The sequence below is a fragment of the Watersipora subatra genome, chromosome 1 (genome assembly GCF_963576615.1).
Source record: "Watersipora subatra chromosome 1, tzWatSuba1.1, whole genome shotgun sequence".
NCBI lineage: Eukaryota > Metazoa > Bryozoa > Gymnolaemata > Cheilostomatida > Watersiporidae > Watersipora > Watersipora subatra.
The window spans coordinates 42039318-42066080 of NC_088708.1; the positions used below are offsets into that span (position 1 = coordinate 42039318).

Sequence of the window (26763 nt, forward strand, 5' to 3'; positions counted from 1 at the left end):
AAATTTCTGTCACTCAAAAGATTTATCTCCCCTGAAACGATATTCTTATTACTAATTCCCAAAACAAATTCTAGATAGCGGAATTGCTGACACCTTTAGCCTCTGAACTTCAGTTTCAGAATCTTTCTTTTGACTTTATATCAGACGTAATTGTTTTGCTTATGAACATAGGCAACCAATCATATGACAGTGTTGATCAATGCACCCAGGTCGTAAGTCTTATTGATTCGCTTCATAATTTAGGACGTCCTAGACAGATAAAACAGCAATTTGTAAGAGGTGATATACTTTTGTGGCTGTTCGAAATGTGTTTTTACCATCATTTACATTGGTTAAAGTTTTTTAAGAAATGTGAGATATACATGTAGTTTTTTGTTTTGTATTTTTTTGTGTGACGAACTCCATCCTGGCCCTTTTGGTGCGAAAAGGTTTTTTGTATTTCAACTAATTCAAACAGTTTACGTGTCAATTGACACTTTTAAAACCTAAAAGGCTAGTTTTTGTATTAATTTTTAAATATAGAGTTTAGCTATCCATTCAAGTAGAAAAACTAAGTTTGTTATATGTGTTTAAAAAGTTCGTTTTGTAGTTTAAAGCTGCCAGGATGGGCTCTTTGATGAGAAGTGAGGAGATGGCACTTTGTCAGCTGTTTCTTCAATCAGAATCAGCCTATTCTTGCATATCTGAGCTGGGTGAACTCGGTGTTGTGCAGTTTAGAGATGTGAGTATTCACGACTATCTCTGTTTTACCAATAATATACAGCCCCCTGGGGGGGGGCTGTATATTATTGGTAAAACCAATAATATTGGTTGGCCCCCCCCCCAATAATATTGGGGGGGCTGTATATTATTGGTATGTCATTTACCAATGACATACAGCCCCCCTGGGGGGGGGAGGGGCTGTATGTCATTGGTTTTACATTGCCATTTTATTAAATTTGAATACAACTGAATTTAAGTAACTAAATTTATTTCCTTTTAACAATTTTATTTGTGCTTATAGCTGAATCCTGATGTTAGCTCCTTCCTTCGGAAGTTTGTTAGTGAAGTGAGGCGTTGTGATGAAATGGAGAGGAAGCTGAGATATATTGAGAAAGAAATTAAAAAAGATAAGATTCCAGTACTGGACGTAGGAGATAACCCTGATGCACCAGCTCCGCGGGAGATGATAGATCTTGAGGTAACATTGAATATTATAATGGCACCAACAACAATAGTACAACGGGATCGTACAATGTTTATTACTTGAGATTATCATCCAGCATATTAAGTAGGTTACTGTAAAACCTCTATTTGAATGCCATGGCGCTATGTTTTTCAGTTCGTTTTATAGTGGCGTTTTGTTAAAGGAGATGTTCAAATAGAGGGTGGTGCTGCAAAGAAGATCTTTTTTGGGAAGATGAATTTAACCCTTTTACCATCGAAGCAATGCCGAGCGACATTAATGTCATTGGTCTCAGCATTTTTGCTAAACAGTCTTTTTATATATATCAAAGTATCAGACAAAGTTAAATAGGAACTACTGTGAGTGAAAAATATTAGCCAGATACAGTTTTTAATTATTTTAATGGTGTCGCTTTTAAAGTTTAAAGAAAAAAACCATAAAGCTTTGGAGTTAGAAATCAGATTTTGGTACACCATAATAATGGCTGCTACTACCTCGTACGGTGTTTCTGCCGAGTTACACCATAATAATGGCTGCTACGTCGTACGGTGTTTCTGCCGAGTTACACCATAATAATGGCTGCTACTACCTCGTACGGTGTTTCTGCCGAGTATTTTCATTTTTCATCAAAATGCTAAATAAAGTTTTTAAGTAAGATTGTAAACCGCATTATGGACGAATCTGAAAACAATGGGTTGGTTTTAGACCTTATTGACTTCTGATGATCGTGACGATCAATATTCTCAGGTACACTGTCACTAAAACCATGGCAACCACTACAGCAACATCAAAAGAATTAATTGTTTTGATGTAATCGAGTCATTATTAGTACCATTTTGTGAACACTTTTCTACCGATCGCTTTCTATTATAGATTTGTAAAGATCCAAAAATGTCAAAATTGCTGTCAAATAGAGGTGGCGTCAATTGAAGGGTGGCACTGTATTTTCCAACCCTTTCTCTAGAGTGGCATTCTATTACAGGCGGCGTTGAAATAAAGGTGGCGTTCAAATAAAGGTTTTATTGGAACTCTGGACTGGAAGTTTTTGCTGCAACAAACTTTTAACCTAGCCATATTTTCACAAACTACCCTTCAATAAGTCATCTAAAAATATCAGATAAACGTGTCTTACTATTATAGAGTTCTTTTTGTCCACAATTGTTTGCTTACAATAATGCTGGGGATAGTTTGTCTGTGGTTGGTGTGTTTAGATTTTTTTGTGATTACATTTGACCAAACGGCTCTATCCTAAAAAAACGGAGGTGTTGATACTCAAGTACTTTTTAGTTAATCTTTCCAAATGGTGCATTTGTCATAAGGTATAATAGAATTGACGAAAACGCTGATTACAACAATTGCAGGCAAGCTTTGAAAAGCTGGAAAATGAGCTGAGAGAAGTGAATTGTAATGCTGAGGCTTTAAAAAGGAATTATTTAGAGCTGACTGAACTCAAGTATATCCTAAAGAAAACTCAACAGTTCTTTGACGAGGTGAGCGATGACGTCCGTTTGTCTGACCCTCACCCTACTCTATGACCTTCGTACTGGTTTAAATCGTTTGATATGATTAACATCATACTGTACTTCACGTCTTGTAAAATCTGCTTTTGGTATTACAACACTTTAGTTTCTCATTGGATAGAGTAAAATCAAGGAATTAATACTAGCCAGCTTTGATGGCGTCAGTACCATCTTATTACACTAGTTGACATACCAAAAGCATTTTTTCTTAAATTAATCATCACCCAAAAGTAACGGAAGCTTGAGAGTATTTTTATTCAATGCTCAAGGTTTAAAGTTATCCTGACTAATTTGAATGGAAAAAAGTCGACTAAAACATTGCGCCTTCAGTAAATCTCCAAAGATCTTTTTTGAGTTCAATCATTCGGGTGGTTTTGTTAGAAGCTTTTAATCGTAATGTTGCTGACTGTTATGTCCGGATGGATGCAAATTAGGTGTTTGTTGAGTATTATAAAGCTAGTGGTGAAACAATTGATTGTTGATGATAGTGTAATTGGCTTATCTGTAGCATGAGCACAGCCTGCAAGCAGATGCACACGAGGCCCTCATGCAGGCGGAACAGATCTTGCAGCCTCAGGCGCTGCACTTAGGGTGGGTACAACCAAGTTGCAGGCTTCATCTTATCCTACTCAAGAATATTACAGTTTATGGTGCTTCTGGGATTTTTGCTTTTATAAGACAATAACTTATTTATAGACAGTAACTTTTTTATAGACTAACTTATTTACTAGTGTTGAGCATTGACTGATTTACATTGATTTGAATGCTTATAAGTTTATGTATTTTGAAAACCCTGGCTCACAGATTTTGGTATATAGCACACCGCGCCTGGTAACATCATGATTGAGTCACAAATGCAAGTGTCCTTCTACTCACTACGATTCACCGCCTACTTCCTTATCACTAAGTATTGTTGTAAACACATGCTTGACCCAGCTATTTCGCTAGCAAAACGCATGAATCATGCATGAATTTATGTATTTGCTCACGTGTTTGTGTATAGATATGTATCATAATCTTGTAGTCTTTTAAGAAACTTGTCCAGATTTGTTCATTTCATTCTTAATTTCAAAAAAGGCTTTTCTGCTTTTACGTTTATCCTTATATTACTTTGTGTGTAGTCCAGTCAAGGTATTAGAAAGTAAAATCCTTTAACATCAGTATGACACCAAGATATTGATTAATTTACTCAGTCGGTAACTTAGGCCATGGGTTAGCCTTGCTTCAGATAATATGTTTACTCTGGCCCCAAACTTTAGATTCCCATTGATCTTGGACTTTGTGCTTAGCCAGACCTCGGGCTATGCGATCACACCTCTCTGTATCGGTGCTTAGTCAGACCTCGGGCTATGCGATCACACCTCTCTGTATCGGTGCTTAGCCAGACCTCGGGCTATGCGATCACACCTCTCTGTATCGGTGCTTAGCCAGACCTCGGGCTATGCGATCACACCTCTCTGTATCGATTTACAGCTGGGATGCTTGCGCACTTATTCCTTTACTCAATCATCTGAGTGGTGCTCATGAAAACAACCATTTTATATTCGCAAGAAGTGTATGGGCGTTGGATATAACGCAGAGTTGTGTTTTTGTGTTGAAAGAGGCGATGCTTGAAAGCATTTATCTTATAGTTGAACCAGTAATTTTTACTTTACATTAGCATATGGCTGTCATAACAAAGTTTATTAGGAGGTCGACTAGTTTGAGGGTGGCTGCCAAATGAGTTTATTGATACTTTTCATTGGTAACATTTCTAGGTTATCAGTGGATGCAGTTGACAATATCAGCTGTTGTAGTTGACAATGTCAGCTGTTGTAGTTGACAATGTCAGGTGTTGTAGTTGACAATGTCAGCTGTTGTAGTTGACAATGTCAGCTGTTGTAGTTGACAATGTCAGCTGTTGTAGTTGACAATGTCAGGTGTTGTAGTTGACAATGTCAGCTGTTGTAGTTGACAATGTCAGCTGTTGTAGTTGACAATGTCAGCTGTTGTAGTTGACAATGTCAGCTGTTGTAGTTGACAATGTCAGCTGTTGTAGTTGACAATGTCAGGTGTTGTAGTTGACAATGTCAGCTGTTGTAGTTGACAATGTCAGCTGTTGTAGTTGACAATGTCAGCTGTTGTAGTTGACAATGTCAGCTGTTGTAGTTGACAATGTCAGCTGTTGTAGTTGACAATGTCAGCTGTTGTAGTTGACAATGTCAGGTGTTGTAGTTGACAATGTCAGCTGTTGTAGTTAATAATGTCAGCTGTTGTAGTTAACAATGTCAGCTGTTGTAGTTAACAATGTCAGTTGATGTAGTTAACAATGTGTGATGTATGTAACAATGCTGATGTATGTAACAACCATTTGGGAATGTGACCCTGTAACACTGGATTAGAGTTGTTGAAGCCTGTAATTGGCTTGCATTTTGTTAGCTACTGGCATTTATCTTTACGTTGCACAGGACTCTTTCAATTTTAATCAGATAGCCCAATTTCAATCAGATAGATTTTCAATTGCTACACCGCTTTCATGTCGACAGTCCATGAATGCATTCAACGAGGCCAATTGTCCGATTGCACGCGATGGTGCATTTTTGAGTTTCTGATCAGGTGGGTGTTTCAGAGGCTGGTTTTTAGGAACCAGATGGAGTTTTGAAACCAAATATTTTTAACTATTTGGTGGAAGTCACAGGGCTTGAAATTCATATGAAATCAGACCAAAAATATGGAAATGCCTAACGTTTACGCAAACAAATACCCCGCAGTGACAAAATATGTTTTATTAATATAGATTTTGAAACCTCGTCAATTCAAGCATTTGGAGTTTTTACTTTACCGTATATTTGTTGTAGATTTGTTGCTGGAGTAATACTCTGGGAAAAACTTCCCGCTTTTGAGAGGATGCTCTGGAGAGCCTGCAGGGGAAATGTTTTTCTGAAGCAGTCTGTTATAGATGAGGCTCTCGAAGACCCTGTATCCGTAGGTTGATTACGCCGCTTTGTTTGTCTGTTAGCTTTGCAGTATTTTTTGTCTTTGGTATTAGGCCATGTCCTATCAGTTTATCACGATGTTATCTCTTTCTCTAACCATGTAGTGATGCTTTATCTCGTTCCGTTAGTCATGTGTACATATCTTCCTATCAGTTCCTATTACTTGTGATATCTGCGACTTGTTCAACTCATATCATCACTCCTGTTCCCTTATTTTTTCAACAAGTTGCATGTTTGTTATATTGCTGGCTCTTTGCTACTTAGCAATCGCTGGTTGTCAGTTTCTAGTTGCTAGTTTCCTATTGCTAGTTTCCTATTGCTATGCTCATGTAATATCTTTATAAAGCTTTAATAAATGTTTTTCTTGGCTCACTCTGGTTAATCAGCAATTAAACAGTAAGAATTCAAATTTTTATCTCTTTGGTTGAACAAACAGCTATTATCTAGTTTGCTCTGCATTCCTTCGGTATGGGAGTGTTCTGTAGTTGACCTGTTGACCTTTACACTTCGCTCCCAATAATTTTTAGATAGTCACGTTGTCTGTTATGCAAGTGTTGCAATACAATTTGTTTAGTGCAAGTGATAAGACTGTAGGATGCACCAGGATGCACCCATTTTTAGTCACATCTATTTCGCGGTTGTGTTGATCTTCAGTTGCAATTTGATTGCTGCCTCTGCCATTGCTGCTGCTTGTCTCCGAGACTAAGGCTTGGACTGGAGCTAATCTAAAATTGGCACTTGCATTTGTTTGAAGCTATGCTTTATTGACTAGCATCCTTTTTTAGCCTTGAGGCTGGTTCACACCACATCACCATATGTCGGCATTTCCCTTTCGGTGTTTATAGTCAACTATGTGAACCTCGACCACTAGCATCAATGAAGCAACGCGGATAGGTTGGGAAAGTTTGTAGCTGTCAAACTTACCACATATTTCTTCGAGCATCGACGACAGTCTGTCTAATCGGAACCATTTCGGCAATAATAATTCGTGGTTGCGGATAGCGTGATTTATTTTTGTTCACAATAGTTGCTGCAGTTTTAGTATTTGATTCAAGCACACGAAAATAAAGAAGTTTTTTCTCGAAAATTGAAAAAGAAAAACTATAGCACTAAGTTACAGAGTATTTGATGATGCAAGCGTAAATTTATAAGTTTGGGATAATGTGAACATTGTTATCATCGACGATCACCAAAGTATTGTCGTATCAACGTCGACATAGCGTACTTTTCGGACTATTAGCCGCTACTTTTTTCTGATATTTTGAGCCATGCGGCTTAGGTAAGGGTGTGGCTATTCTGTGGTTTTTTCTTTCACCGCTAGGACGCATCGACCGGAATCTCCGGTTAGTGCGCCTCTAGCAGTGAAAGAAAAAATGAAACAATGCCTACCGGTACTGTTCTGTTAGGCACTGGGTTAAAAAGCGTCAGTTAATACGGAACAGTGCCTAACGGCACTGTTCTGTTTTAACTAGCAAAGTTGCTGCCGTATTAAAAATCACCGTCCTGAGTCCTGCGGCCGATGTATTGTTTTATTATCGTTTTTTGAAAATAAAGCAGATGTGGCTTATATAGGGGTGCGGGTAATAGTCCGAAACATACGGTAGTGTGAATCAGCCTTATGCAAAGCTTTCAATGACGCCAGTTATGAGACCTTTTATATGAATTTCTTTCCATAGATTAATGTTTTTTGAAGTAATAGCTCTTTATAGATAATATGTATCTATTTTAAGGTATCTTATAATACTATTAGGTATTATCTACTAAAAGCCACTAAAATGCCACTCAACTGCATTATGATGAGACATACATTAGTTGACATTTTGAGTATTGAAAAAACCTCCAAGGACTTCCACTAATTGAGATTAGCATTGTACTGAAAGGCTTTTCATTGCTAACATATACATAATCGGCGTCACTTGGAGTTGAGTGCACTCTGCTTGAAATCATCTGACAAGGTCACTGGCAGTGTTAAGAGTGGCAAATAATCTTACACGTCGTAGTGTTACATACGTAAGTAACTCGCTTTGTTACCAGCATAGTGAGCATGTCATCCACAACTCTTAGAAGGATTACCAGTCGGAAGTGGAAAAACTGGTTTAATCACTTTCATCATAATGCTTCCCAATCTCGACTCGGGTCAATTGCTTTACCGAAGTCCCTCATCTCTCACGACATGAGATTGGTTAAGTAAAGAGAATAATGTGTATCAGTCATAATACCATCTGCCAAATTTGTTTGCTGAATGGAAACGCCTTTCGGAGCTCGGCCAATTTAATACAGTTCAGCCTTCCCAGTCTACGTTTGCTCATGATGCAGTCCCTCAAGACCCAAAGTTTGCTGAAAGCTTAACGCTATTTTGATATTCAGGGAGATGCTGTGAATAAATGCGTCTTCATCGTATTCTTCCAAGGAGATCAGCTCAAAACTCGAGTTCGGAAAATCTGTGAAGGTTTTCGAGCGACTCTTTATCCATGCCCCGAGTCTCCAGCGGAACGAAATGAAATGTCACTCGGTGTTATGACACGCATTGAAGATCTCAATACTGTAAGTAAACTTTCCGATGGTTTCTTGTTATACACATATCGAGTAGAGTTTATACATGTACATATACATGAATATGTATTTATATACATATTCATGTAGAATGTGTTGTTTGTATGTCTATTTATTTCTGCTTTTGTTTGCCTTATAGATGAATACAGTTGATCGAAATTCAGCAATTTGAAAAAACTAGATTTTGATATATTGAAAATTATCAATACCGTAAAAATTCATTTAAATTTTCAATCTTAGCTCGAAGGAGTGCATTTCATCCTCTGATAAACATGACGGGCCTGTTGGTCACCTGTAATAGTCGAAAAATTCTGCATAAATTGTTCGCGTTATCTGGCAGGAAGTATGGGTCACATGATCGGATTACGACTAGATGATTAGACCAAACTGAAACGAAACTGTAAAGTAGCGAGCATCTATATTTGATAAGGGCTTTCCGGTAAAATCCGAAGTGTTTGTCATAAACTAGCGCTACGAGATGTTTTATATTGAGCCTTTTATTGGCCTTTCATTTCACATGATAACATCACGTGTCAAAACAATAATCACAGTGTTTGAGTACGTCATCGAAATAAAGAGAATCCAAACTTCGGCGGTCTCGTGTGGCTGCGATTAACTGTTCGTTTTTTAGCTTTTAAGAGCTTGTTATCACATTTCCACATATTTTGAACCTACAACACAACAGAGTAAGACATGGTGAATCTTTTGATACCAAATAACTGTAATGTGAATTTGGTTGCAAGTCAACCTTTAACAAAATATTTAATTCAAGTTTTTGTAGAGGTGTATCAATGATTGTAGAATACGTGTATTATTTTTGGCCTACAACAACCTCTACATATGCATGTTTCAACTCCCGCCATAAAGGTTGGGCAAATATTTGTTTCAATGTTGGAGGTTATTTTATCATATGACATATGATATTTTAAATTTCTCAAAACAACAGTTTTATAAGTAAAATAGAAAATAACTTGCAGAAGTTATAAAAATCTTAAGTCAGTAAATGAATATAAATATGCATATAAATAAATAAAATAAATAAATATATAAATATATTAAATATTTATAATATAATAATAAATAAAATAAATATATAAATAAATAAATCAAGTTACTTTAAACTATATCTAACGTAGTTGGAATGAATTTACCTTGACATCTATGACTCTGTGTGTGAACCAGCGCATGGCCATTTGTTTCAACATAAAACAATTTCGTTCTATGAAATAAATGTTGAAATCAAATAAAGTTAAAGTTGAGTTTTGGCTGTACCGAAGCGTGGCTGTAAACTCAGATCGGCCATATTTTTAAATATGAAGGTATCCTTGCAAGATGTTTTTGTATATCACAAGCTTATTTTTGAAGTTTTAATACGAACCATACTGCATACACGCCGATCCTAAGAAACTCTTTTGAAATAGTAACACCTCATCATATGTAGAAGGCTCACAACAAGTAATTGTCTTCTCAATTCTCAAATATCTGATGGTCGTATATGTAAACATTTCACTCTCTTGAACACCTCATGTATCTTTGGTTTGCCATGTCCAGGTACTGGGTCAGACGAATGACCATCGCCATAGAGTCCTTGTTCTCGCCGCTAAAAACATCCAGAACTGGTTCATCAAGGTAAAAAAGATTAAAGCTATTTACCACACTCTAAACATGTTCAATCTGGACGTGACACAGAAATGTCTGATAGCTGAGTGCTGGTGCGCGACCTCTGACCTTGATAAAGTCCATCTCGCTATACAACGAGGGCAGGTAGGTGACCCGCTTAACAGCTGCTAGCTAAGGCATCGAAAATTCATTTAAAGTCATTGAAATGAACTTTGGAATTACAACTTTTATTATACGCCATAAAGACAAATATATAAACAGAAACTGTCTAAACCAAGTCTGCAGAAGTTTTTCACAGACTTTTGACCTGTTGTTAGCATTTGCTAGTATCAGTTGATGGTATTCTGGGCTATCAAACAATTCTAAATTGGTTGTTTTGTCTCATCTTTTTCTATGGAGTTATTCGCTTTATTTCTGTAGTGGATGTTTTTAGGTTCACTTCCTTAATGTAAAAATGACGTTTAAACCTATAAACCTTATTATGAACTGCTTAGATGAATATAAGATGCTACTCGTCAAAGGTAGGGAAGAATCTCAAAACTCTTCCTGTCCTTCTAGCTATCTTTCAGGGTGCAACATGGTGTATACATCATATCATATAGCAGTGACATGTTCACATGACATGTTCATGTTTATAACAGGAGAACAGTGGCAGCACCATTCCATCTATTCTTAATCGGATGGCTACATCTCGGAAACCCCCCACTTATCACAGAACCAACAAGTTTACTACTGTATTTCAGTCTTTGATCGATGCGTATGGAATATCGAGCTACCAAGAAGTAAATCCTGGTGGGTTGTCGATGTATTCTAGTCGAATCTAAGTTCATTTTTACTCGTCGTCGCACTTCTACCATAATATGTTTTTATTTTTTAGCCTCATTCAGCATCATAACATTTCCATTCCTTTTCTCTGTGATGTTTGGTGACTTTGGGCATGGTTTCATCATGTTTCTTGCTGGATTGTGGATGGTTTTACGAGAGAGACAACTTCAGGCTAATAAGTCTGATAACGAGGTAAGACACTAATGACTACAGAATTGTCCGTCCTGTTTTGGTCAGCATTATGGCGCATTCTATCACTGCTCACCATACATTTTTACAGCAGCTTATGCAATAGTTCATCAATGTGCCTAATTAAAACAGAATGGAAAATATGATTAAATATCACATATTTCTAAGAATTCACAAATTGTTTATTTGCGCAATAGTCAAACTTATGTAACTAAAGATTTAGACGAAATTAGCAGCTGTTTACATTAATGAGTTTTAAAATGTTTTAATAGTGACATAGTGGGATTTGTATCCTCCTCAATCACTATGTTTCCATGATGCGCAGTGCTTCGGAGTTGCGCTATCTCCGAATCATGGAAACGGCGTCTTCGCACTGAAATCACTGTGCACTGATCAGTGCGAAGCCAGTGCAGATTCGCAGCAAGGAAACAGCGAATGCGCAGTGGCTGCGCATAGCTCTCATGCCGTGGAGACGGATTCTTCGAGGGCCATTAACTAGTACAAAGGTTGTCCTGCTAATCTTGTTTTTTTCTATTCTTCCGATCTTCTTTCACCTAAATTTAATTATGGTCTGCGTTCACGAGGATGATGAGGTGATTACTTTTCTGGACTTTGTTATCGATGCCAACACTTTTCGAAAAATAGGTGGCAAGTCCTAAATTAACGTATAAATAATATATTACTTAAAAATACTTATTAAAAATATATTACTTAGTAAAAAGTGTGTTAAGGTTTGTAAAACCTTGTGAATGTGTATTGTAAATAAAAGTATAATGACGACAGAATCATAAAAAGACCGTTTATGACGTTCGGTATCCGTGATCGATTCTATTTCTCCATCAAGCGATTCTATTTATACAATTTCTCTTCTCTGGCTAATTTGCTGAAAACCACTGCGCAGCATGGAAACGTACAATCCCCTCGACTTCGGAGGGGGCTGCTTCGCAGTACTGCGCACCATGGAAACATAGTGATTGTGCTAGGCACAGTTGACGTGTGGCCTTAAAGTTTTACTTGCAACAAAATTCACGTTACGGTTATTAGGTATCAAAAGGTTCACCATGTCTTACTCTGCTGTTTTGTGAGTGCAAGATATGTGGAAATGTGATTAAAAGCTCTTAAAAGCTAAAACCTAACAGTTGATTGCATCCATCATGAAAACGTCGTAGTTTGGAATCTCTTTATTTCGATGACATACTCGAACATTGTCGTTATTGTTTTGACACGTGATGTTATCACATGAAATTAAAGGCCAATAAAAGGCTCAAAATATAACGTCTCGTAGCACTAGTTTATGACAAACATTTCGGGTTCTACCGGAAAGCCCATATCAAGTATAGATGCTCTCTACTTTACAGTTTCATCTCAGCTTGGTCTAATCATTTAGTCGTAATCTGATCATGTGACCCATACATCCTGCCAAATGGCACGGACAATTTCTGCAGTATTTTTTGACTATCACAGGTGACCGACAGGCTCATCCTGTTTATCAGAGTATGATATGCACTCCTTCGAGCTAAGGTTAAAAATTTAAATGAATTTTTACGGTAGGTTTTGAGATACCAGTGCTCAAAGTGACAGCATTACAGCGATGATGAAATAGACGCGTAAGGACAGTAAACATGGTTTTATTGAATGCGTGAAGTACATTTGTGAAAATATTTCGACAATTGAGGTTGCATGAAAGTGTAAACAAAAGTCATCCTGTTCGACTACGTCCCATTTGAGCCGTTTTGGAAAGAGATTTCAACCTACGGCGTTTTTGTGATGGCTGCGATTAACTGTTTGTTTTTTAGCTTTCAAGATCTTTTAATCCCATTTCTACATATTTTGCACCTACAACACAGTAGACTAAGACATGGTGAACCTTTTGATACCAAATAACTATAATGTGAATTTTGTTGCCAGTCAACCTTTAAGGCAATACAAAACAAAGATTCCTTTCATAGCAACCCGCTGCTGTTTTAACAGCTCATCACCTCACCAATATTAACCTTTACTACAATAAGAGTCATTCATTGGGCCAAAGCATCAGGGAAAGGTTCAGAAAAAAATGTTGCATCGAATGCAAACTCGTAATTTTCAGCTTTGTGGACCAACATTCTGACACCTGCTCCAAACTACTACCGTCTAACATACTAAAATAATTGTATGTATACTTATTACACCTGATGATCTCTTGCGGCACACTAGACTAGACTGATGATCTCTTGCGGCACATGGGACTGCCAGGGTATTAGTTTTAATAGTTGATAAAGACAGCAGATACAAAAAAAGGCTGAATGGTCAGCAAACATCTGTTCAGTGATTAAACAGTTATTTGGCGAGTAACTTTCTCTCAGTTTGGACAAACTTGTCTTTCTTGTAGTAGATTTTATGTCTTTTTTCAATTGGGGCATTCAAATAGGTTTTAGCCACGTGTAGTCCCTACCCCATTCTTTTCTGTAGATATGGAACTATAGCTGGATTTGTTCAATTAGTGAGTTGGTGTTTCCAGCAATGAAGAGACATCTCAATTCTCCATTGAAGTCCACACTATGCTTTATGTTATAGATATGGAACATGTTCTTCGGTGGCCGTTACCTCATTCTCATGATGGGAGCCTTTTCCGTCTATGCTGGATTCGTTTACAACGACATCTATTCTCTTTCCATCAACATCTTTGGTTCAAGTTGGAGAGTTCCTGAAGGAATCTACAGCTTTGATGGTGAGGTGAAAGACTGGCTAGACAGAGCAACCTTGGAGCCGAGTCCATACCATTGTGTTGATCAGAATGTTGATAACCGCACGTATGTGCTCAACTACTCAACTGCCTCGTATCTGGGTTCTCCATACCCCTTCGGCATCGACCCGGTATGTGATATTCTGACTATGGTGATGCTTTGCATGAGCTCGTATTGATTGCCTCGTCTTATTATTTATTCTGTCTTATTGACCTATTTTTATTATTAACCAGCACTAATTTCGACAATGCTCAGGATTTTTTTCATTTTCAATGCAAATTGTTCCGCTACTAAAATTAATGAACGGATTCTTGAACTACTGATCTTGATCGTGGCGTGGTGAGTCTGCCCTTATAACTCTTCTGTCACGTGAGAACTTGTCAGCATTCCTAAACATCCTGTCATACTGAAGATGATTCGTCTTCAGTAGAGTGGGGCAGTTGGTAGAGTGGGGCAGTTGGTAGAGTGGGGCAGTTGGTAGAGTGGGGCAGTTGGTAGAGTGGGGCAGTTGGTAGAGTGGGGCGGTTGGTAGAGTGGGGCGGTTGATAGAGTGGGGCGGTTGGTAGAATGGGGCGGTTGGTGGAGTGGGGCGGTTGGTGGAGTGGGGCGGTTGGTGGAGTGGGGCGGTTGGTGGAGTGTGGCGGTTGGTAGAGTGGGGCAGTTGGTAGAGTGGGGCAGTTGGTAGAGTAGGGCAGTTGGTAGAGTGGGGCAGTTGGTAGAGTGGGGCAGTTGGTAGATTGGGGCAGTTGGTAGATTGGGGCAGTTGGTAGAGTTGGAGTCAACTACATTGAAGGTCATGAGTTTGAAACTCATGCTAGGTAATGTTTTATAAAGGACTTAAATATGAGTGGTAATTTAAGTCCTTTATAAAACATCACCTCAACAGCTCTTGCGGCACATGTCGCACTAAAGAAACCGAAAATATGAGTGGTAATTTGTTCTTTAGTGCGACGGTTTCGAGATTACTTGATTGGTTTTGTAATGTAGTAGATTAACCAAGGTTGTAATGGTGGCCAAGCTCACACTGGAATTCACCATTTGGTCAATTAACATACCGTACTTTTTGGACTATAAACCGCACCCTTAAATTAGCTGCATCTGCTTTATTTTCAAAAAAACGATAATACGTAGGCCGCACCTTTGTATAGGCCGCAGAACTCAAGACAGTGCGAAACAGCTACTTTGCTGTTTAAAACGGAAAAGTGCCTAACGGCACTGTTTCGTATTAACTGACGCTTGTTAACCTAGTGCCTAACGGAACAGTATCGTTAGGCAGTATCGCATTTTCTTTCACCACTAGAGGTGCATTAACCGGAGATTCTGGTTAATGCGCCCTAGCGGTGAAAGAAAAAGCCACAGATTAGCCTCACCCTTATAAGCCGCATAGCTCAAATCATCAGAAAAAAGTAGCGGCTGATGGTCCGAAAAGTACGGTAGTTGAATTTTTTGTAAGCTACTCACCTAGACTAGCACTTGTGGAATTGAACTGTAAAACTAAGCAGCCATTATTATAGTTTGCAACATTCGACCATTGTTTCTAGATCTGGGCGATTGCTACCAACAAGCTGACCTTTATCAACAGCTTCAAGATGAAACTCTCTGTCATTCTCGGAGTCCTTCACATGATGTTTGGTATCTGGGTCGGCCTCCTCAACCATACGTGAGTTCCTCGATTGGTTTGATCTAGGCTGGATGTATTGCAATGTGCTGGAGTTGAGATAATTAAAACACTAATGCTTGTAGAAGCCAGCAGTATCAGGGAGTGGTAATTGTCCAAATAGTTATTGCTTACTGTGGCCCAAGAAAGATCTTGGGATGGTGCTGCACTCTTGTTATATACATACTTCATATATCATACATTTGCAAGATTATATTTTTCTTTCGTAGTGTTCAGGGTGTGTATTTTTTGCGAGGCATTTTCTTAACTTTACATTAACTGACACATTGCATTAACTTACACATTGCATTAACTTACACATTGCATTAACTTACACATTGCATTAACTTAAACATTGCATTAATTTACACATTGCATTAACTTACACATTGCATCAACTTACAAATTGCACTAACTTACACATTGCATTAACTTACACATTGCATTAACTTACACATTGCATCAACTTACACATTGCATCAACGTACACATTGCATCCACTTACACATTGCATCCACTTACACATCGCATCAACTTGTACATTGCATTAACTTGTACATTGCATTAACTTACACATTGCATCAACTTACACATTGCATTAACTTATACATTGCATTAACTTACACATTGCATCAACTTACACATTGCATCAACTTACACACTGCATCAATTTACACATTGCCTTAACTTACACATTGCATTAACTTACACATTGCATCAACTTACACATTGCATCAACTTACACATTGCATCAACTTACACATTGCATCAACTTACACATTGAATTAACTTACACATTGCATTAACTTACACATTGCATTAACTTACACATTGCATTAACTTTTACACTGCACTAACTTTTACATTACACAAATTTTTACACGGCATCAACTTATTACCACTTACATGTATACTACACCAACTTATTCATCATACTGGTTTATATTGTGTATTCTTGGTAGGTTACATATTGCACTGCATATAATCTGTATGCATGCATCCGCTACACTATCTTGCTATCAGTAATCTGGTGTAAAGTTAGTATTGCGCTGTTTTTTGTGCCGTGGCCTTAGGATTTGAATTTTACTTCTATCTTATGCAATTTCTTTTGTGGATTTGTGATTCCTGAAAACATGCCGTACAAAGATAAGCTTATTTAGAGCAGACATTTAGTCACATTTGCGCCTTTACAAACTCTTTTTTTAGATTCTTTCAGAACACTATCAACATACTCTGTGAGTTTATACCACAAGTTCTATTCCTCACGTGCACCTTTCTTTACCTTGTTGTTGAGATCTTCTACAAGTGGATCACCTGGAGTGACAGGAAACCAGAGTTTGAAACACTTACCGGTTGCTCTCCAAACCTTCTCATCGGTTAGTTGCTTCTTACCCTTCCTCACTTGGGGCTAATTTGCATCCACGTAAGCAAAATCTGATTTTCCATCATAACCTATTATCTTATACCTAGTAATAGATTCGTATTAGTTTTATCTGAAGTATTATCTTATACCTAGTAATAGATTCGTATTAGTTTTATCTGAGGTATTATCTTATACCTAGTAATAGATTCGTATTAGTTTTATCTGAGGTATTATCTTATACCTAGTAATAGATTTGTATTAGTTTTATCTGAGGTATTATCTTATACCTAGTAATAGATTTGTATTAGTTTTATCTGAAGTATTATCTTATACCTAGTAATAGATTAGTATTAGTTTTATCTGAAGTATTGTCTTATACCTAGTAATAGATTCGTATTAGTTTTATCTGAAGTCTTATCTTATACCTAGTACCGTACTATTTGGACATTAGCCGCTACTTTTTTCTGGTGATTTTAGCCATGCGGCTTATATGAGGGTGCAGCTATTTTGTGGCTTTTTCTTTGATTGCTAAGGCGCATTAACCAGAATCTTCAGTTAGTGCGCCTCTAGCGGTGAAAGAAAATACGAAACAATGCCTAACGGTACTGTTCCGTTAGGAACTACGTTAAAAAGCGTCGGTTAATACGAAACAGTGCCGTTAGACACTGCTCCGTTTTAAACAGCAAAGTTGCTGCCGTGTTAAAAAGCACCGCCTTGAGTTCTGCGGTCTATACAAAAGTGCGGCCTATACAAAAGTGCGGCCTATGTATTGTTTTATTATCTTTTTTTGGGAAATAAAGCAGATGCGGATTATATAGGGATGCGGTTTATAGTCCGTAAAGTACGGAAATAGATTTGTATTAGTTTTATCTGGAGTCTTATCTTATACGTACCTAGTAATAGATTTGCTCTCCCACTTTGTAATGTAACTTGAGATTTTGCTAGATGTTTACTATTAATCTATAAATCTTAATGTTTGTCCGTCTGTCATCTGTTTGAATGTTTTTCTGTTCGGCTATAGCTATTAAAATCTTGGAATTTAAAACTCAATGAAACATGATAGAGTTTCGTAGAGTTTTTACGGCAAATGAATAAGTAATAAAATTTAGGTTAAAAGTTTCCTAAAATGCATACTAAAACTTCTTTCAAATATGTTTTTAGTAAGCTAAATTTATAGTCTAACTAGTAAGCTAAGTTAGACTCAGCCTTTATGCTACACGTCTGTCTTGAAGGTAAGAACTCTGCACGTAGTACATTGTAATGTTACATTTTCTTGCAGATCATAACTAGAAAATGCACTGAAGTTATTGTAGGTAACTATAGTTACTAAAGTTAACATATTGTTTTTGTTACCGTTTTTTATTGATAGATTTTTAGCAGGCAGTGATTGCATTAGAATACTGTGGGTTTCTATACTACTCTATATGTCTACGATATTTTCGTCTTATGATGCCAACACCGAACCAAGCTAAAATCATATAATCGTATACCAAATAATTTTTCATCGTAATCCTAGCAAAACATACTATATTTAGCCATTACTTGCTAATGATTTCACATTTACATTCAAGTACCTTTATAGTTTTATTTTTCCTTCTAATTTATTTCAATGAAACACTTCTTTCGTGATATGAAATTTAAAAGTTAGTTGTTTGAAAAAGTCTGAAAACCTTTACAGTTGTTTTCTTTTTTCTCTTAATTCATTTGAACTGCTAAAAAAATAATTCCCGTGATATGAAGTTTAAAAGTTAGAATGGTAAATGTTGTATATGTTAAATAAGAATAAATTTTCTATCGATAGACTTTTATTACTCGGGCAACGCCAAGCATTCAGTTATTCTAATACATATATAATTATACATTGGCAGGCATGATCAACATGTACCTGTTTACCAAGGGTGAGTACAACAATGTGAATGTCACCATTGATGGCCAAACCACCTCGTACACTTGCTCATCTGGCAACCCTGTGTTCGGGGAGACTGGGGTAAGCATCCAGGTCATCACACATCCATTGTCAACTGTATCTTCAGTTGCCCTTTTACTTTGGAACGTGATAAATGATAGATGCCTTTGCAGGACCACATAGAGAAATCGGTCAATCTAAACCCATCCTTTGTAGTCTAGCTTGCTGACTGCAAGGTCTACTACTGGTTATCTGCAGTGTTCCAGCTCATTTATTACTAGTTATCTATTGTGGCAAGGAGTTAGGTTGACTAATATAGCCGTTTAAGCCTACATCACAGCTTCACCGCTAGACCAAGCCTTAGATTAAGGTTGAATTTTATTATTCTTCATATTACTGCTTTGAATCGTGAGTGATAAACCTTTCATAAGTTAATAAACATAATAAACATTAACTTTGTGATCACTTTTTTCATTATCGTTATTACATCTGTCTACCAAGTCGATTTTCTCATAACTGCTCTGTTCAAGGTGACACAATCCATTACCATCTCGGCGTTCAATCATTTAAATAGTCGACTATAATTTGTTCTAGAAAACATTTGTTTTTCTTCAACTTGCATGTCTTAGCTTCAAGGCTTATATTTTCTTGTTTGTTAACCTTTGATCCTTAATGAACAAATATCTCCTCTCGGGCCAAATACCTTCACTCTATCGCCCGTAATGTTCTTGCCTTCTACGAATGATTTCTTCATACTGAGATGTTAGATGACTCGTTCACTCATAGAATGTTTTGTTTCATTGCTCAAATTCTGTGCAATGTTTTCAACCGGTGTTCTTTCTTTGCAGGAATTAGTTCAGACGTTTTTGGTAGTAGTCACGGTAGTATGCATTCCATGGTTGCTAGTTCCTAAACCGTTTCTTCTCTGGAGACGTGGCTATACCAAGGTAAACCTTTTAGAATATTTTTAGTTCAACTACCCATGTAGCTAAACTATCTAGTATTCAACTACCCATGTAGCTAAACTATGTAGTATTCAATTATCCATGTAGCTAAACTATGTAGCATTCAACTGCCCATGTAGCTAAACTATATAGCATTCAACTGCCCATGTAGCTAAACTATGTAACATTCAACTGTCCATGTAGCTAAACTATGTAGCATTCAACTGCCCATGTAGCTAAACTATATAACATTCAACTGTCCATGTAGCTAAACTATGTAGCATTCAACTGCCCATGTAGCTAAACTATATAGCATTCAACTGCCCATGTAGCTAAACTATGTAGCATTCAACTATCCATGTAGCTAAACTATGTAGCATTCAACAACCCATGTAGCTAAACTATATAGCATTCAGCTGCCCATGTAGCTAAACTATGTAGCATTCAACAACCCATGTAGCTAAACTATATAGCATTCAACAACCCATGTAGCTAAACTATATAGCATTCAACTGCCCATGTAGCTAAACTGTGTAGCATTCAACTATCCATGTAGCTAAACTATATAGCATTCAACTATCCATGTAGCTAAACTATGTAGCATTCAACTACCCATGTAGCTAAACTATCTAGTATTCAACTACCCATGTAGCTAAACTATGTAGCATTCAACTATCCATGTAGCTAAACTATATAACATTCAACTATCCATGTAGCTAAACTATGTAGCATTCAACTACCCATGTAGCTAAACTATGTAGCATTCAACTATCCATGTAGCTAAACTATATAGCATTCAACTATCCATGTAGCTAAACTGTGTAGCATTAAACTACCCATGTAGCTAAACTATATAGCATTCAACTGCCCATGTAGCTAAACTGTGTAGCATTCAACTATCCATGTAGCTAAACTATGTAGCATTCAACTATCCATGTAGCTAAACTATATAACATTCAACTATCCATGTAGCTAAACTATGTAGCATTCAACAACCCATGTAGCTAAACTATATAGCATTCAACTATCCATGTAGCTAAACTATGTAGTATTCCACTACCCATGTAGCTAAACTATATAGCATTCAACTACCCATGTAGCTAAACTATGTAGCATTCAACTATCCATGTAGCTAAACTATGTAGCGTTCAACTACCCATGTAGCTAAACTATGTAGCACTCAACTACCCATGTAGCTAAACTATATAGCATTCAACTATCCATGTAGCTAAACTATGTAGCGTTCAACTACCCATGTAGCTAAACTATGTAGCGTTCAACTATCCATGTAGCTAAACTATGTAGCACTCAACTACCCATGTAGCTAAACTATATAGCATTCAATTATCCATGTAGCTAAACTATGTAGCGTTCAACTACCCATGTAGCTAAACTATGTAGCGTTCAACTATCCATGTAGCTAAACTATGTAGCGTTCAACTACCCATGTAGCTAAACTATGTAGCATTCAACTATCCATGTAGCTAAACTATGTAGCATTCAACTATCCATGTAGCTAAACTATGTAGCATTCAACTATCCATGTAGCTAAACTATGTAGCGTTCAACTACCCATGTAGCTAAACTATGTAGCATTCAACTATCCATGTAGCTAAACTATATAGCATTCAACTATCCATGTAGCTAAACTATATAACATTCAACAACCCATGTAGCTAAACTATATAGCATTCAACTGCCCATGTGGCTAAACTATGTAGCATTCAACTATCCATGTAGCTAAACTATATAGCATTAAACTACCCATGTAGCTAAACTATATAGCATTCAACTACCCATGTAGCTAAACTATGTAGTATTCAACTATCCATGTAGCTGAACTATGTAGCATTCAACTGCCCATGTAGCTAAACTATATAGCATTCAACTGCCCATGTAGCTAAACTATGTAGCATTCAACTATCCATGTAGCTAAACTATATAGCATTAAACTACCCATGTAGCTAAACTATGTAACATTCAACTATCCATGTAGCTAAACTATGTAGCATTAAACTACCCATGTAGCTAAACTATATAGCATTCAACTACCCATGTAGCTAAACTATATAGCATTAAACTATCCATGTAGCTGAACTATGTAGCATTCAACTACCCATGTAGCTAAACTATGTAGCATTCAACTACCCATGTAGCTAAACTATGTAGCATTCAACTGCCCATGTAGCTAAACTATATAGCATTCAACTGCCCATGTAGCTAAACTATATAGCATTCAACTATCCATGTAGCTAAACTATGTAGCATTCAACTGCCCATGTAGGTAAACTATGTAGTATTCAACTACCCATGTAGCTAAACTATGTAGTATTCAACTACCCATGTAGCTAAACTATGTAGCGTTCAACTACCCATGTAGCTAAACTATGTAGTATTCAACTATGCTAAATTTAATAGTATGGAAGTTAAATACTTAGCCAAGGTATTAGTCATGCTTACTTGTCGGCTGGCTTGGTAGACTGTAGTAGACGGTTCTGTTTGTTTAAAACTTGCAGAAAAGACAGTTCCTGTTGACTGTAATGGTTGAAGTCACTAGAGGAGAGCTGAGTTCTCCCTTAGTCCTGGCAGAATTCTTTCATGAATTTGAGACAAGCTAAGCTGTTAACAGAAAATAAAGCCGTCTAAAATTTAATCATTTATTCATACAAATAACTTCTGAACGTGCATTGGTTCCATTGATCAGTAGGTTTGTTAGAGTTTTTCACAGACACGAAAATCTAACTGTGGCCAGATACATTTAATGGTGAAATACATATTCTATGAGGGTTGGTTGTTTAGATAGCTATTTGTTATCAACGCAAGTGTACATGGTTATACGCATTAGTTCTTGTCAATTATGTTACTGTTTAACGTTTGGTGTTAAGAAGCCAACACCTAGAAACATACAAACTGGTCAGCCGGAGGATGAGGAGGAGATAATACATCACGATCAGCTGCAAATAAATGACGAGTCCGGGGGTGAAACTCATGAGGAAGAGGTAGTTTATGCTTTTGTTACCTTGATAGGAGTCGCAACTAATCAGAGGCACGGGTTCATTTTATACAAGACCGGGCTGTCTCTGGTTCACTGCTCTCCTTATTTCTGCTTTTTTATTTATACGAGTTGGACTCTTGTCATTGTGTAGAGGTCGTTCAAGCCGACGACGCAGCATCAGGCTGAGATGGAGCTCGCTGATGAACCTATTAACAATGGTTCAGCCATTAATGAGGCGGCGGCAGAGCTGCTGAGGCAAGAAGGCGTCAGCGCTGATGTGCTAGAGAAGGAGGAAGAGGTGAAGTGAGAGCGAGAGGGCCTAGTTGTCGTAACTCCATTGTTCTTCCATTTATCATCATTCCATCAAACATCTTTTATTTTCTGTCTCAGCTACAAATTTATTTCCGCTTTTAATGTTTGACACAGCAACTAGTATATTCGTGCTCTCTCTCTCGCTTCCCCTAATCTCTAAATGTAGTGCACTCGCTCCTAAGTTTCGTGTACACTCACGATTTGTTATTAGTAAACAAGTTTGTCATATATTAGTTGCACGCCATTCTTATGCTGGGTCTCCACAAACAATTTGCTGGTGCCAGAATCTAACAACCGGCAAATGCAGATGCCTGTATTCATATAAGACGGTTGCAGTCGCGATGTCTGTATGCTGTTATTAGAGGACAATGGGGAAGCATAACCCTCATATTGTATGGATATTGGGCGATAAGTTCTGATTTTGTTAATGGCAAACGTGTCGGTTGTTTTATGAAAGGTTTTTGTTGCATGAGTTTCACACTTATTGCTATCGTTGCTTGCAGTGGCTGATGATCGGGTTTCTAAACTAACAGTTGTGCGCCATCAATCAAGGTTTACTGGCATTCTAATTACTTGTTTGGGTTTGTCTGCTTTCACCCTGTTTGCTGGAAGCAGAGAGAGATCAATTTTGAACCAATTGTTTCGTATCTCGATTTGTATGACTGCAAAATTGAACTCATGTCAGTTTTATTGAGCTGTAGAGCAAGAATAGATTTAATGCCGTCAATAACGAGATCTCGGAATGGTAATATTAAAGTTCACTCCGACTTCGAAACTAGCTAGGTATTTGCTAAAAATATCAAATTTCAAGTTCAAAATTTCTGGTAGTTTATCGTAAGTTGTATTTTTAATCAATATTAATCAATATTGCAGACATAGCCCTGGAGATCATTTATTACTTTTAAGCTTAATGAAATATACTTCTAATGCAGTTTGATTTTGCTGCCTTAAAATCATTTTTATTCACCAAAAACATTCAGACCTGACATTCTATGTACAGCCACAAATTTTATACGGCCGCATTCGAACCCATCAACTGGAGACTAAATATTTGCTATTTGCTGGTTTTTGCCATTATCATGCTCATCTTGCAACGTTAAATTGGTTTTTGTTTGCTAATATTCAGGGTTAGTAAGGAATAATGTCTTTACTCAATCCCGTCTCAAGGAAGACAACTCTTAGTTGTCTGCTAGTGTTTTTTGTCAGTCACCTTTGACGCAAAAGATTTTTTAGACATTCTCGTAGGCCAGTCAATTGCTATAGTACAACCTTTAAAAGCTACTGCATTTGGTTTAAAAGTTGAATTGAAATCAGTAGACACTTTTTGGGGTAAATTTGTTTTTATTTAATTGTTTAACATGGTTCATATGACTACCAATATTTCTTTCCTTGCAACTAAACCAATATACAGTACACTCTTAAAACCTTCGTTGTTTTCTTATCTAACAACTAAAGGTGAGCAGAAGGAAGTATGAATCATACTTGCCAGACCTATTTCCATTAATTGTGACATACGTGTAGTTAACAGAAAATAGTAATACAGGATCTAGCTCCATCTAAGGTACACAGATAGGCTCAATTGAAGTATTCAAATTTTATGGCATGTATCGACTGCAGCTGATCAAGCGATGCTTTGGAAGTCTGCCTTCACATCATGACCAAAATATATTTTGAAGTATGTTATTTAATCAAGAGTTTTATGTTGATATTCCATGAACTCATGCTGCTTTTAAGTTTTAAAAATACAAATTTTTCACAATGTTAGACTGCCACTTTCACAACTACATGTGTATGGCAACCATAATTGTAAGTATTTGTTGTTTTTGTATTCATTCCGTGTGATTTTGTTTAAAACCCCAGCCTTTGTTGACTAAAATTGCTTTCTATTGACATTGCACTTGTATTATAATACGTGATCTCACTGGGCTGTGCATGCACTGATCTGTTTCAGGAATCGATAGGCGATATCGTCGTTCACCAAGCCATTCATACCATTGAGTTCTGCTTAGGTTGTGTCTCCCACACCGCATCTTATCTCCGACTTTGGGCTCTTAGCTTGGCTCATGGCCGTGAGTATTCTTAGTCTTTTCTGTGTTATAGTTAAATAGTTCTTGATCAGTTCAAAAGATCAAAGGTATCTTATTCTAGGTGTACATGTCCATACACTAAGTTATTTAGGGTAGTGCTCCTTAGCTATGACACTGTTGTACTTGGCTGCTTATGTAACGTTTGTCAGATTGAGCAGAAAATAACAAACTTTAGCAGCAGTGATACTCATGTATGTTAAATGAAAAGCCACACTTTTTTTAAACACAAAGTAAAAACTATGCTATTCAAGGAGTTTTTGGCAAGACTGTGATATGATGATATGTATTTATGGTATATGCACTGTGATACGATGATATATATATATATATATATATATATATATATATATATATATATGACATAGGCACTGTGATACTGATATGTGATATTATGTGAAATGTGCTGCTGGTGTATTTTATAGAATTGTCCGAAGTGCTCTGGTCTATGGTCCTTAGGATTGGCTTATCTACAAATGGTCATGGTGGAGGAAGGGGTTACATAGGGGCAGCTGTTCTTGTTGTCGTTTTCCCTTTCTGGGCAGTCCTGACAATAGCTATTCTACTGGCTATGGAAGGTCTCTCAGCATTCCTTCACACCCTCCGTCTCCACTGGTATGGCCATCTCTTATCTTTCTTGTTTATCGCTAGCCAATCAAATACATTGTCTTTTATTCTTTTATGCTGCGGTTTTCTTATGCAAAGTATCAGGGAACTATTAAAGGCAATTAGTGGTAAGGCCATGTATATATATATATATATATATATATATATATATATATATATATATATATATATATAGTAATAGTAGTAATGATTTTAACCTGTAGTTTTTAATAAACTTCATACACAGCTCTAATTGACTTGATTATTGAGCACTTTACTTTACAGTGTAAACCACATATACTATATATATATATATATATATATATATATATAGTATATGTGAGCTGCACTGAGCTGCTCTGAGCTGCACTGATGAGGCTTCAATAGCCGAAACAGTACTGTCTGTAGCATGAGTATATATATATATATATATATATATATATATATATATATATATATATATATATATATATATATTGGTATTGATTATATCTGTTTCTTACAGTTTGGTGGTAACAGCATGACATTATATTACTTCTTCACCGAGTGCCCTGCACATGCGATTTTAGCAAATCTATGTAGCACTTTAGCAAATGAGTTGCGAAAATGTCTCAACTGCTTCTCACAATTTGTGAAAAACGATTTTTTATATAATGCTGTCACAATTTAGTTCCTTTCATCAACTCGACGTGAACACCTGCGTTAGACCATAATTCTACAGATTGGTTGGCTGGAGACCGATGAACAAGTTGTGGAGTTTCTAATGTTATTAGAGGAAAGGAAGGGTTGCAAAATGTCATTAGCCCTTAATCTCTAAGCTAACTCTTAGTCTATTTCAATAGTTCTAAAGAGACACATGAATTAGTTCAGCCTGGCATTGTGTTACCCACATGAATGTCTGGCAGCTATGACCTAATATGAGTTTTTCTGTTTGTCAGGGTTGAGTTCAACAGCAAGTTTTACAAAGGAGAAGGATACGGTTTTGAGCCATTCACGTTTGAACATCTTATGGATGACACGTCAGCTCCAGAATAGTTTTGTCTCATTGTACCTGCCTAGAGATTAATTAGTTTTATTACCATTGTGTTTGAAACTGTTTCTATTCGTATCTGCTGTTGCAACAGAATTATGTTGTATTAGTTTCCAATGATTTTAATTTCATCGTACAGACATTAAATATGAGAGTATCCTGTAATGACATCCCAAAGACTTTCACTATCCGAAATCAGGCCGCAATAGTTTTTCTCACTTAGATATATGATAATGTACTCTAATATTTCTCTCTGACATAAGATATATGACAATAAATTGTGATAGCATTCCGCA

The 26763-nt window shown here is 36.9% G+C and overlaps 1 protein-coding gene across 3 annotated transcripts; it reads left to right on the forward strand.

Moving 5' to 3' along the window:
- Nucleotides 1-196: 196 nt before the first annotated feature.
- Nucleotides 197-26763, forward strand: LOC137385587 (V-type proton ATPase 116 kDa subunit a 1-like). 3 transcript variants are annotated; one of them, XM_068072076.1, is made up of 19 exons: nt 197-279; nt 590-721; nt 1004-1180; nt 2527-2655; nt 3194-3276; nt 5523-5649; nt 8028-8204; nt 9765-9977; nt 10475-10625; nt 10711-10850; nt 13401-13700; nt 15112-15230; nt 16434-16603; nt 18459-18577; nt 19345-19443; nt 22326-22439; nt 24699-24816; nt 25257-25446; nt 26376-26763. In XM_068072076.1, the coding sequence occupies exons 2-19, from the start codon at nt 605-607 to the stop codon at nt 26470-26472; spliced, it is 2640 nt and encodes an 879-aa protein (XP_067928177.1). In that variant the 5' UTR covers nt 197-279; nt 590-604; the 3' UTR covers nt 26473-26763. The 3 variants fall into 3 exon arrangements, with proteins under 3 accessions (XP_067928177.1, XP_067928178.1, XP_067928176.1); XM_068072077.1 differs by having other exon boundaries at nt 22329-22439; XM_068072075.1 differs by lacking the exon at nt 22326-22439 and adding an exon at nt 22587-22733.

Excerpts from the sequence above, each read along its gene's own strand:
- LOC137385587 (XM_068072075.1), top strand. The coding sequence starts at position 605 with ATGGGCTCTTTGATGAGAAGTGAGGAGATGGCACTTTGTCAGCTGTTT. Across the intron at positions 16,604-18,458 it reads CTCTCCAAACCTTCTCATCG|GCATGATCAACATGTACCTG; the intron begins GTTAGTTGCTTC and ends ATACATTGGCAG. Across the intron at positions 18,578-19,344 it reads CTGTGTTCGGGGAGACTGGG|GAATTAGTTCAGACGTTTTT; the intron begins GTAAGCATCCAG and ends CTTTCTTTGCAG.